Source organism: Lissotriton vulgaris, chromosome 8, assembly GCF_964263255.1.
Source record: "Lissotriton vulgaris chromosome 8, aLisVul1.2, whole genome shotgun sequence".
Taxonomy (NCBI): Eukaryota; Metazoa; Chordata; class Amphibia; order Caudata; family Salamandridae; genus Lissotriton; species Lissotriton vulgaris.
The window spans coordinates 1,131,244,519-1,131,258,859 of record NC_141696.1 but is presented as its reverse complement, the minus strand read 5'-3'; the positions used below and the strand labels follow the sequence as shown (position 1 = coordinate 1,131,258,859).

Here is a 14,341-nt window from a genome sequence, read left to right as displayed (position 1 = left end):
CCGCTCAGCACGATGGTATACCTCCGAACTAAAGCAGGAAAAATCCGCCTGCAAAAGATTGGAGAGACTTTGGCGACTAAGTAAATCCCCCCAGTCACGGACACTTTATAAAGTCTCATTAAAAACCTACCATCATAATTTAAAGGTAGCAAGATATGTGTTCATAGCACATCAAATTGAGAACTCTACGAATCCTTCTAAAGCATTATTTGATATAGTAAATGATTTTGTATCCCCGGTGGCATGTAAACAACCGTCCATCGAGTCCCAGGATTTATGTGACTCACTGGCTAGGTTTTTCCAGGAGAAAATTGAAACTATTTACTCCAAGTTTATACTTTCTGCCCCCTCCTTCCCTAACTTAGGTAGCCAACCCACTTTTACGGATTGCTCCCTTGAAGCCTTTAGATCGATCACTTTATTTGAAACTGTTAAAGCCCTGGAGACTGCGAAATCGGGCTCCCCGGCGGATCTCTGCCCCCCAAAAGTTATGGCACTCTTGTCCCATTCATTGGCGCCTTCGATTCAGAAAATTTTTAACTTCTCTATTGCAGAGGGCGAAATCCCGATCTGCTGGAAGGAAGCGTTTGTCCACCCTATATTAAAAAAACCAGCTGCCAACCCACTAGAGCTGGCCTATCTCATTGCTCCCTCTTCTGGGTAAAATACTTGAAAGTATGATAAATCAGCAACTGAACTTCTACCTCGAATCAAATTGTATCTTGGATGCCTCGCAGTCCGGCTTCCGCAGGGGTTTCAGTACAGAAACAGTGCTTTTAGCGGTAACTGACTCCCTGCGGATGACGGTGGATGCTGGAGGATCGGCAATTTTGATTCTTCTTGACCTCTCCGCGGCCTTCGATACCATCTCACATGCTAGGCTGGCGGAGAGGTTAAGAGCCATTGGTATCCAAGGACTGGCTTTAAAATGGCTACGGAAGTTCCTGACGGACAGATCCCAAACAGTCATCATGGGCCCGTATCAGGCAGAGAAAACCCCGTTAGGCAAAGGCGTTCCCCAGGGCTCCTGCCTTAGCCCCACCCTCTTTAACATCTATATGGCACCACTGGCTAAGGTAGTGGAAGCTCTGGGGTTCGAAACTATTTCATACGCCGACGACACCCAACTGTTGTTTAACATTGGTCCTAACCTGGAGGCGGACAGACTACGTTTTTCCTCAGGCATCCTGGAAATCTCTAACTGGATGACCAATAACTTTCTCCTTCTGAATCCTGGGAAGACGGAAGTCCTGCTGCTGGGAAAGGCAGCAGAAATCTGGTCCAAGGAGTGGTGGCCTTCCCAGCTGGGTGCCCCTCCCGCTCCTAAAGAGTGTGTTAGCAACCTTGGTATTAAGATCAACCATTTGCTCTCAATGCAAGATCAGATAGCGGCTGTTGCGGGGTCCTGTTATTTCAGGTTAAGGGTGCTGAGGAAGATCTTCCCTTTTATTCCATTAGAGCATCGTCGAACCTTGACCCAGGCCATGGTTATTAGCTGTTTAGATTACGGTAATGCCCTTTTAGCAGAAGCGGGGCCAACATCTCTCAAAAAACTACAGGTGATCCAAAATACAGCATCTAGGCTGGTTTTGAATATGCCTGCTAGATCATCTTCGATGCCTCTGCTGAGAAATTTCACAACTTGCCCACTTTTGTACAGTATTTTCAGCCTTTTTTACTTTGTGTACGTTTACAAATGAATGAATTTATAAATGAGCATAATTTATAGAAATATCTTGAAAAATCGCAGATGGTTTGGATTCTCATCTCTTTTTCATTAATATTTTCGCTCTGATTTTTTCAGTTAACAATGATGAATAATATTGTGTGCAAATGTGAGATAAGTAAAGAAATATAGTTCACCCGAATGAACCAACTGTTTATAATAACTGCACTAGAACTAATGGACATTATATGCCAGGCTAACTTCTCACATAATATATATATATACTGGTTGCACCCATTGCTGCTAAAACCAGGCCCACCAGTAGTATTAGGTTTCCCTAAAACACCTAGGTGTATTGGAAGACCACCAGGAAGTACATAACTGTGTTTTATCAAGCACAACTCTTCTCAGACCAACTGGGACTAACCAATCTGGTAGTGCAATACAGAGACGCTTCAGAAATTATGCAACTGACGCAATCTATCAATCCAGCTAGTAGTAGATTCATTTGATGCAATGTAATAGCTTTGTAAGCCTGACATTGAGTCCACTAGCATAGTCAAATCATGACAGCACTCTGCCTGCTGCAGATTAAGCCCGACAGTAACCCAAAAAAATAAATATATATCACAATATTCGTATGATGTTGAAGGAGATTTTAGTCAAATTTTTTACCTGGCTTTGGAAGGTAGTATGAAGTCCACAATCACACATGGGTTCTTACTCCTATCGATATGGTAAGTGGAGGTTGAGTCTTCTTAGACCAGGACACAATGGATTCCTGGGTTTTCAGTAGTCCACGAGTGAGGATTTCGGTTTTTGAGGAACTTAATTTTAGGGGATTATATAGCTCTCAAGTATGTCCCGGACTTGTGTTTTTCCAGTTTTCAAATAAATTGGATATCATCAGCATAGTTGTAACAGGTGGGATTAATGGTGTTTGAAACCTTAGGAAGTAGGGGAAAGGTATACATTAAAAAAACAGGGGCGGTAGTTGAGCATTCTGGAGGCCTACCTGTTTTTTAGGAATGGTGCTGAAGGGAATGGAATTACATTCATGATTTGCATTCTGTCAGTGAGGTAGAATTTAATCCATTTTCAGACTGTTCCCCAAATTAGTATGTCAGAGTCTTTGAATTAGACGTTGGCGGCCCATATTGTCCAAATGCTGCAGAGTTTTAGTTAAAGGCGTACAAAGACTGTACTGCAGTCTATACTGTGCTTGAGGTCATCGTTTATTACAATTAGTGTTTATTACGTACCTCTTCCAGGTTGAAAACGTGTTTGTGTGTCAGAGAGGACTTTGTTTTGCTCAAGGAAATCCATGATTCTAAATTCTGAAATTATTTTGGCGAGTTATTTGGTTGATAGGTAGAATGTGAAATGTATGCAGTAGTGAAACTTATTGGCCTTTTTAAGTGGCTCTTATTAGTGCTTTGAAAATTCGACATTGATGTTGTACCTAGTTGTTAGCTCTCGCCTACAGACAGGTTTAACTGTTTGTCACAGACATGTTATTTCAACACATATATACCTAGAGTGTTGTTTTGGTCAGCCCTTGGCTCATTATTGAATGGCTTTGTTTTCAATTGCAGGTCTCTGCTCTTGATTTGATGGCTTTCTTCCCTTTTCTTGTGTTTGTCCTACACTGCAGCTATTCAATCTCATTGTGGTATGTGAACCAAAGCCTCAAGGATCGCTATTGTTGTGACATAGTCGGAGGCCCTTTTTCATGTTAATAGGTTGACGCATTTAGCTACCCAGCAGACCTGATCTGCTCTCGAGGATGGAAGAAGGAACCTTCATCAGGATGGAAGAAGGAACCTTCATCAGGATCAAGCATCACAGACCTTGGTGACCTCTCACCTGAAGATCCCTTTTAAGTTTAGATAGCTCTTCCTCTTAATTGAATGGCCATTACAAAGAAGCTAAAGGGATGACGTGCACAGGCCTTTTCTTAAAGGACAATGTAATGCATTTGCTTATTGTGGAGATAATTTGAACCTTTAAAGTGTCAGAAAATAATGATGGCTCTTTAATCAGTATGGTTAGACAGAACAAGGATGCAGCATATATCATTGCGGTCACCTTTTGGTCATTGTGTCGTGTAGAAAATACCTTTGTCTGGATTTTTATTTTCAAGATTCCAGTTATTAAGAAATATATATATATATATATATATATATATATATATATATATATATATATATATATATATATATATATATATATATATATATATATATATATATATATATATATATATATATATATTAGAACAGTTTTTCTCCAAGGGAAGAAAGTTGGTCACACCTTGTAAAACTCCTTAAAAGGCTGCTTTATTAATGGAACAACAAGCGACTTCAAGGCTGAGTCCTAACATGTTTCGTTCCTCCTGGAACTTTCTCAAAGGGTAAGCCTCGCTCTCTGACCTGTTTCACGCAACTCCACAGTTCGATGTTGCAGCATCCATTTCGTTTGCCTCCAGTGGCCTTTATTCAGGAATCACTTCCGTTTCGAAATGCGTTGTGGTACTTGTGGTTGCGCATCAGTTCTAGACCTTTTAAATGTGCAGTCCGGTGTTGTTTCAAGGTCTTCTTTCTTTAATTACGTGTCCAACTCTGTGTTATTTAAATGCTGTTACTGATTTCGGACACCCGTCCGGAAATGCAATTTAAAAGGGCTGTTTAATTTAAAGACCCTCCAGTGGGTAGAGCGCTTTGCCGCTTTGTGTGATGTGGGCGCTTGTTATTAAAAGTGCTCCTCCATTGTGGCAGCGAGTTTTCGTGGGTCAGTTTGCATTTGAAACTGACATCCTCACCAATGCCGAGATTCAGTTCTCGGTGGCGCCAATCTCCCTATGCGGTTTCCCGTTCAGCAGGCTGGTTCAGGGCGGGAGACTCACGGCGCTCTTGTGGCGGTGCTTGACCTTCGGCAGAACCAAGCCGATATGTATTAGGACAGTTTTTCTCCAAGGGAAGAAAGTTGGTCACACCTTGTAAAACTCCTTAAAAGGCTGCTTTATTAATGGAACAACAAGCGACTTCAAGGCTGAGTCCTAACATGTTTCGTTCCTCCTGGAACTTTCTCAAAGGGTAAGCCTCGCTCTCTGACCTGTTTCACGCAACTCCACAGTTCGATGTTGCAGCATCCATTTCGTTTGCCTCCAGTGGCCTTTATTCAGGAATCACTTCCGTTTCGAAATGCGTTGTGGTACTTGTGGTTGCGCATCAGTTCTAGACCTTTTAAATGTGCAGTCCGGTGTTGTTTCAAGGTCTTCTTTCTTTAATTACGTGTCCAACTCTGTGTTATTTAAATGCTGTTACTGATTTCGGACACCCGTCCGGAAATGCAATTTAAAAGGGCTGTTTAATTTAAAGACCCTCCAGTGGGTAGAGCGCTTTGCCGCTTTGTGTGATGTGGGCGCTTGTTATATATATATATCTACTGGCGGTCGCCAGTAGGTAGTTATAGTTAGGATCGTTTTCTATAGGGAATCCGCAACATTCTATTGGGAATAACTTTGGCGTCGATTGAGGGATCTGCCTGTACTTTTCCTTAAATTTGCCTCGCTGCGCTCCGCTCCTTCCCTGAAAGTTTGGGGGGATTGGTCAAGCGGGGGCCGAGATAACAGGGGGGTCCCAAAACGTGTTTTCCCCATGTTAATTTCCATAGGGTGGTTGGACTCACTTTTAGGCCAAACAACTGAATGGATTTCCACCAAACTTGGCAAAATTGTAGGGACTGGTAGCCCGATGTGCCTTTGCTATGTCTCAAGATATGTGCTCCAGTGGCTTTTGAGTAATTTAGGTTCAAAAAAATATATCTATAAGCGCGCCCCGGTACGTGCACCGGGGCGCGCTCCAGTGTGCTACGCGAGTTCACGAGCGGAAAGCTGATTGGCTCTCGGGTGTCTGTCAACATTCCAAACAGTCCGGAGCGGCCGCCATCTTGTGTCTCGGTAGGATCGAGACACAAGAGGTGGCAAAAACAAAGGGGGAAATGACCAAAAGGGGGCAGGGTAGACCCCCCCTGACCGTCTAGGTTTGATGTGGGGGCCATAATAGGGCCCGCGGGGCACAAAAATAAAAAAATAAAAATTTCGATTTGCGTGGGGGGAGCACCCGGTACGCACACCGCGGAGCGTACCGGGGAGCGTACCATGGAGAAAAAAGAATGACAGAGTTTTTTAAAAATGTAGCATTTTTTTTATAAATTGGAGGTAGTTCTAAAAAGAACTGTTTTTTTATTCTTTTTGTTGTTTTATATTTTTTTTATTGTTTTTTGGAACATGTTTTACTTTTTTTGGCTTTTATGAACAATTTTATATATTTTTTGTAACTTTTATGGGGACAAACAAAAAACAGGGAATTGTAAACGGCTCAACTGGAGCAAAAAAAACAGGAAAAAATTAAGGTTTATTTTTACAGTTGTGGTTGTCTCCAGCACGGTTGATGAGTTTAATACTTTGCTCTCCATAGCAAATTGTAGTCCCGCAAAATTTACAAATTATTTTAAAATCTCCAAACTGGGGTTGGATGTTTGGGACCATCTCCCTTGTCTCTGGACCCGATGGAGTGGGTTGTTTACTTTGGGAGGTGCTGGGAGAAGATTAGGGAGGGTTTCTGGTCAGTTCTCTGACCTCTGCCGCAGCATAGTTGTTTGGGTGCCGGCGTTGCATGTGGCGAATCATAGTGTTATTGCCAAAAGAATACTTTTTGGCAGGGTTCCCTCTGAAAAGTACAGTGCCACAGATCAGACAAGTAACCTTTGGCGCATTAACTTTCTTGAGGCCCCTTGGGATTTTAAAAAACTCCCAGACAATGTGCTCCTTTGGCTTATAGGGGGTAGGATCTCCAGGCAGAAACCGCCTCTCCTCCTCCTCCTCCTCCTCTTCTTCTTCTCCACCGCTGTGGTGTTGTGGTGGTCCTTGTGGTGGTGGTGGTGGTGGTAGTGGTGTTGGTTGAGATGCTCCTGCTGCTGCTGCTACTGTAGCCATTTCTCAGTACAAATAGGTCTGCAAACAGGTCTTCCTCAGTCAAAGTACAAAGTGAGAATGAGGGAAAAAGGTGGGGGCTTTCATCATTTGGAAAACAAAACTGTCCTGAACCAATGAAAAGTGTTATTTTCAAGTCACATGACCCGACGCGCTTACGCTACGCGCCCCGGGTCGCTTACGTAGCGCGATCGTATGCGCTCGGGTGCGCTTACGCCGTGCTTATCACGCAGACGCGGCTACGCGATACGTCACGATGATGTTTTCGTTCGCGGCAATAGCGCAAACGGGACGCTCACCAGTACGCGCACTGGGGCGCGCCGCAAAACTGCGCTTTCCGGTGCGCACACCGGTACGCGCACCGGGAGCGCTCCAGGGCAAAAAAAATCTATTTATACATATAAAAAATAGTATTACATAAATATACAATATAGGATTCATTATAAAAAATGTTATATTTGATAGAAATAGAAATTTGCTATTAAAAAACCTTTGAAATTCACTGAAAAAACATAGGTTTGAGGCCCTATATATAGATAGGAATTAGCATTTAAAAAACCTATGAAATTCACTGAAAAAAACATAGGTTTCACACCAGTTATAGTTAGGAATTAGCATTTAAAAAAACCTATTAAATTCACTGAAAAAAACATAGGTTTGACACCAGTTATAGTTAGGAATTAGCATTTAAAAAACCTATTAAATTCACTGAAAAACCCATAGGTTTGACACCAGTTATAGTTAGCTGGAAATTTTACTGACATAAAACCATTGAAATTCCCACGTTATAGTTAGTTGAACTCACTATAACTTGCGCGCCTGCAATGCACTGCTGATGACGTCACATATTACATCACTCAGGACATGGTCAGTGACATCACTCATGACATCACTGATGACACCATCCTTGTGACAGAGTGACAGACCTCCTTTCAGTGTAATGTAAACCTTGAAACACATATTCAAAAATAGAAACGAACATTTTCAAAAAAATAGAGATACCCATGCCAGTTACAACAACCAATTCAGTAATTCCACCATCTATATACACATCCACTCATTCACCAACAGTTCTATATAGTCACTCATACTCACTCATCATATGTAGTGATACACCTATACATCATGTTACACACCCGACAGTCATCCAAAAGTTACTCGCAAACATACTCACACATGCAAATAAACTATTGAACATCCATTTATTTGCATATACATCTATACACACACTAACACCTTACTTCTAAGGAAACTTACACATACTTACTCTCTTAAACAATCACTTATAGAAACACATACTTATTTAAACAGGAACTCTTACAATCTCTCACTCTCACATATACTCACTTATATACATCAATACTCACATATACTAGATTAAAACATATGTAGTTACTGATAAAGGCACTAGTGAGACAGTCTTTCACTCACTAACACACACATATACACACTCATCCACCCATACAGTCCTGCACATATGCTGTCTTCAAAACACATACAAACAGTGAGTCAGTCATTGATGCATCTATGTGCTAAGTAATACCCCCACCAAACCATACAGACACTCATACTGATACTAAAAAAACCATCTAATAACCCATATACACACACACATGTAGCTACTCACCAACCCATGCAGCCACTTATACACAAAGTGAAACACTGATACATATATTTAAATATTTAAACATTACTCGCTAATATATGTATTCACTAAGATACACTTAATAAGCCAGTTAACCAATCAAATTTTTTTTTTTAAAACATCCATTTAGACACTTATTTAAAAATGTATCCTTCCATCGACCTTTACAAATACATATATAAAACATATTTATTTTTCAGAAAGACACACATTCACTGGATGGTGTCATCAGTGATGTCATGAGTGATGTCACTGACCATGTCATGAGTGATGTAATATGTGACGTCATCAGCAGTGCATTGCAGGCGCGCAAGTTATAGTGAGTCCAACTAACTAGAACGTGTGAATTTCAATGGTTTTATGTCAGTAAAATTTCCAGCTAACTATAACTGGTGTCAAACTTATGGTTTTTTCAGTGAATTTAATAGGTTTTTTAAATGCTAATTCTTAACTATAACTGGTGTCAAACCTATGTTTTTTTCAGTGAATATAGATCTAGATATTATAGATATAGATATATGAGATGTCAGTTTTTGAAAGGTGCTGTCTTGGGGACTATAAAATCAACCTGTAGCCATCTGAATTCACCCAATGATCAGTGCACAGTTTCTAAAAAGGCATGCTTGTCTTTGATACTTACCATGTGTTTTACTTACCATGTGTTTTTGCTGGAGGTTATTACCTTTTCACTGTTTGAATAACTGCCATTTTCCATGGTACTTTTTGGCTGCCAGCAGTGTTCACATATGCTTGATGCGAAGGACTTTGTGTATAGCATAACTTTCAGGGGTTTATGATATCTACAACGTCGGTCTCCTAATGACATTGGTCTTGTATGACGATATGAGAAGGTAAATTATTATTTTTATCGTCACTCAAGGACTGCTTGTGGGTACGACTGGGAATGTAGTATTCTTGGGAAATAATGTTGTGGTATCAATCTCTCGGGCTGACACCTGGGAACTCTAGGGCCCCTTCTAAAAACATAATTACTTAGATTTTGATGCTGTCACTCCAAAGTAAGAGAGCGATTACTCATTTGTTTAGTGTTAGGTTTCTGCATAATCTCCCTTCTTTGGGAAGATACACATTTTCTTTTTAATATGTTTTTATTGATCTTTTAATGAGAAATAGTAAATACAGAATAGAAACAGCATATCCAACTGAAGATCAGTATGCATTAATATCATCAAGACTGCATGATTCCACAACAGCCAGGTGAAATTAGTTATCCGTTCTGGATTTTGCATAAGGATTAAGAAATCCAACTGCAGGGGTTTGTTGAATGTGGGTGGCAAGTAGATAGGTGGCAGATGTGTGCCATCTTTAGATAATGACCTTTTACAAGTTGTGCTGGGGGCCACCAGAGGGGGAGAGCTAAGCCCAGAGAGGCAGGCAAGGCGGTTGGGCGAAGGCCCAACGGATCTGTCACGGATAAAGTGACTACCGGAACCAGACCAATGATGGGCCCAATCAAAAGGAAAATACTACTTGGTAATTTATTCACGAGGTATGGATTTCAAGACCGATCCAAGAAAGTCACAATTATTTAGCTGCACTTATTTGTCGTAAGTATATGAAGATTCATAAGTGACTCACCAATTCTTTGGAAGGCGTTGAGGTTCTGCGAGAAATGTGAATGACAAAATATGAACTGAAACTGCTGTCTAATTGCAGTGTATTCATCTTGATATTAATTTGAGCTTTCGAAGTAGGCAAGCTCTTTTATTAAGAGGTATCACTGTGTACGTTTTTTAAAAAACGCAAAAAATCAAGATTGGGAACTCGGGGTTTCAGGTTGCTAGAAGTTGAGAGGTTTTTAATCTGAAAGGGATGTCCATGATGAATACCGATTACATCAGGTTAGTAACTTTTTGATCTGCATACAGTTGCCTAATTTACAATATTTTCAGCAAATATATATGCAAGCTTGTTTTTTTTTTAATAACATCTTAAGGACGGTATATTTAAAATGGTTTGTCAGATTTGTGTATTGATTCCGGCTTTTCTTTAACAAATGCACCTTAAATGTTACCTCATTCAAATATTTGATTGTGTAAAACAGAACTCTACTCTTTTATCAATAGCATCTACACGAACAAGAATGCAAAAGCAAAAACAAGATGAGGAAATGGATACCACGCTCAAGGAGGAGAAGTGATGGTTCCCTATGGATCCGAATCTGCACCATGATTTCCAGCATCTAAATATTTGCCGTTTTTTTAATTAGTCCGTTTTCCTGCTACTCCACCCCTTTTTTATTACTGCAAATAGGCTTATGAATCATTTTAGATTTGTTTTATTTGTTCGGCATTTAAAAATGTTATGCTTACGATATTTGCCTGTACACAAAATAAGTGCCATTGAATTTTATTAATTTATATTTTAATGGATTTTATATTGGAATACTTTGTAGAAACATTGAAGCCTTCTTAATGCCAATTGCTTATGTTTATAATGGACTGCTCTGTCTTGAATGTACAGAAATTTAACATCAGAGAGAATGATGGATACTTCTGAAGAAGCCATACTACTGAAACTGCTCCCTTATTTCGGGATTGTGAAACAAGCACTCATGGTTTGCATCAGTTGTGAGAATCCATATTTTAGTCAATACCTAGACACACTGGTCAGTTACAACGAAACATATCACAAGTATTTTTATCGGTTCAGACTTACAGAACAATGACAAGATTGCTTTATCAGTAAACCACACACATATTTTTATTCAGTTGGCGCTTTAGGGCCATTTAGTAGCATACTTGACAGATTCACTTAACAGGAGCCGAGCAAACCTTTTTATTGCGAACCTGTTAAATTAGCAGAATCATGACAACCTCAGGCAGCAATAACGACCCCTTTGTATACTTCTCGAAAAATGTGCACACGTTTCAATTTTTTATGGCTGGCGCAATTAGTTGATATGATTGTAAATTTGGTCCCATTAGTACCATTTATTTGTGTCATACTATTGAAAAAATGAAAATAAGTTCATATTTTCTACAGTATTTTTTTTTTTAAAGTCATCGATTTCTTTTCTTTAGTATTCAACTTGATCTTTGGTGTTTACTCAAAGTAACCTTTATTGAAAAGAGTGTTGCTTAAATAATACTTCAGTCACAAGTTTGATTAGCGACATGTAAAATCTACACTGTATTGGGCAGTTTGTTTTCTTTGAAAAAGAACATTTAAAGAAAAGCATGTTTATCAACTGTGAAATTAGATTATACTCTCCTGGATGAGTAACTTATTAAGATTATGTTAAGTTAAAAAAAGGGACTGTGTAAAGTAGCAAAGATGTTTAAACTCGGTACCATTTTATTTTGCTTTTATTTTACGTGTGCACTGTGCTGAATCTGCAAGTAAAACATGAGTTCTGTCAAGTTTTAACTGCTGTCCGTTTCTTTTCTTTCATATGACAGACTGTGACTTAAATAAAAGTATATTAGTTGTCATTTTGGTGATTGATTTGCGTCTTACAGTTCGAGTTTGCTGTCTAGAAAACTTGTTAGTGAGGTGAGAAGGTGCAACTCGGAGAGCAGTGAACATGTGCTTTACAGAATAGATGGTCGCCATGTTACTGAGGCAGGAAATGATTCTCCACAATCGAACTTCACAATTCCTTTTTTCTGGTGAATTAGGGTGTTTCAGAAATATGTGATGGAGGTCAAACTGGTGACCCACATAAGTAGGACTATCCATGAACCTGAAGAACATGGATTGTAAGTTCCTGTGCCCCGTTCAGCAAAGGTTTCTCCATTAATAAATAACCTCTGGTTAATGACATGTTTTACCTCCATGGGCAGGGATTCAGTGGAACCAACCAAGTTAGGTAGAATATGAGTCGGGTGCAAACCTGTACTCATCCGATACTGCAGTCTGCCATGGTGTGTGCCTTTTAGAGCAATAATTTATGGTTGATTTACACCCTACCTGAATCTCTCCCTACAGCTCCAAATTGTGAATGAATCTTCCACTCAACATTGAGCAGTGCCTGATGGGAGGTCCAGACAACGAGTACTGGCAAACGTGTACTGCACTGGGGGAAGTGCATTGAGTGAAATATGGTGCGGTTGCTCTATGCTTCTCAGTACAGGTGGCAATCTGCCTGCAATTTAAAAAGTAGTCAGAGGTCCACCTGTAGGCGCGTGGAGTGAGTGACAGCACCCACCTGTAGTCCATGGGACCCTCTTTCCCCCTCCAAACAGACAGTGCACCACTTTTTTGTAAGTGAGGTCCTGATCTGAGAGAGACTATTAGTTATAGATTCCTTACCTTAGAATTTCCCCCAGGCGTCAGACTGGATCCGGAGCATTTTTCTTCAACAATACCCCTGCGCGTAGGTAGGTGGCATTGGTTGTCTCCGCGTCATGGCTGCCGGGATGATGTCACATGCCTACTTAGGCGCGCTGACGTCACATCACTCTTTTTCCAGCCAGCCTAGCGCAGATCTGGAGAGAGTTTGCCCCTTAGTCATTTTTTGACAAAACCTTTTCGAAGAGCGACTAAGGCGAAGAAGCACTGTTGCTCTTCACCTTCTCCCTGTCGGTCGGCTGACGCGACCCGGGACCCAGAGCGTTGTCGCTCTAAGGCTTTGTCTCCGGTACCTGACTCGGGGATGACTCCGTGCCTCCCCCCGTTTCCGGGAGCCGGGCGTCCCCTGCCCAGCTTCGTACGTTCTACGAAGCCCTCCATGGTATCTTTGGGCAGCCCAACTCAGGTGGCGTGCCTTTGTGCCCTTGCGGAGCCAGTTGGGGGCCCTGGGCTTTCCATGCCGGCGGCTCCTGCCCCGGTGCCGCAGGGTCCCCATGGATCCAGATCGACGCCGGCTGCCCTTACTGGACCTTCCCCGGTGCCGATCCCAGCACAACACCCCAGGCGCCGGCCGTGCCTCCGGGCGACGCCATCCCCATCCCCAAGATGGACCCAGAGACGAATCGACGTCAGCCGACTTTGAATCCGATGCTGGAGGGTACTTTTGTTCCCTTGTTCATCCCAGGTATTCCCTATCGCCCTGAGGGTGGTGATGAGGACTGGGATGGGTCACTGGACCCTTTAACAAGCCTGCTGGAAGAACCGGACTGAAGAGAGAAGTGGATGACGCCAGTGGTCTGGATACCTCCCCAGACTTGGCATGCTTTCTCCCCGTACTGTGACTATGGAGGTGAGAGCGTCCTATGCAGTGGTGGGCTTTGGGCCTTGAGCTCCCTACAGTGGCAGCCAGTTCTAACCTCCTGACAGAGGTGCTTCTACCAGCAGTAACTTCCTCTGAAACCCTCTTACCCTTCAATAAAGCCCTAACGGACCTCCTTCTGGGCACTTAGTCCAAGCCCAGCACAGGGACTCCTGTGGAACGAACATTTGCCCGCTGCCACCGGACGGCTACTTTGCCTCTTCTGTCCGCCAGGATTTTTTAGTGTGTACTTGGTTCGCAGACCCTTCTCCGGGGATGGTATTGCTGGTGTATCTATTCTAAGGTAAGGAATCTATAACTAATAGTCTCTTCCAGATGAACAAGTTGCTTACCTTCAGTAACTATGTATCTTTAAGAAGAGTTAAATTAGTTATAGATTCCTTACCTCCCCACCTATCCTCCCCGCACTGTGAACTGACTTTCAGGGATAGGGACTCTGTTATAGGGCCCTAGTTGTAGCGCACCGGTTGTCAGTGTCTTTCATGGCTCTGCGCTTCTGGCGTGGAAAGTTGTGTCAGAACTGAGGTCAGCACGCAGGGGGCGGCCTCTAAGTAGGCACTGCAACTTTATCCCAGCGACCACGACTCAGACAACGGACGTGGAGTTGGCCGACGCCACCTACCAACACACAGGGATATTGCTGAAAAAACAATTCTCCAGGTCCAGTCTGACACCTGGGGCTAATTCTAAGGTAGGGAATATATAATTTATTTCTGATAGATACATCTGCCAGTGGGAAAAAAGGGAACTGACGTCATCACGCCGACAAGGCCCTATTATGGATCCAGTGACGTCAGTGGGGTCGCGAGCGGAGTCGTACCCTCTGTGACGTCGTCCATG

At 41.9% G+C, this 14,341-nt stretch overlaps 1 protein-coding gene across 1 annotated transcript in view; it reads left to right on the top strand.

Annotated features, from left to right (window-relative positions):
* The window catches only part of RB1 (RB transcriptional corepressor 1), a 1,321,361-nt gene extending 1,309,664 nt beyond the window's left edge, over nt 1-11,697 (top strand). The window contains exon 27 of the mRNA XM_086934987.1: nt 10,395-11,697. Within this exon, the coding sequence (XP_086791113.1) occupies nt 10,395-10,468 (74 nt within the window). The 3' untranslated portion in view covers nt 10,469-11,697. The remainder of the gene's footprint in view (nt 1-10,394) is intronic.
* Nucleotides 11,698-14,341: the final 2,644 nt, after the last annotated feature.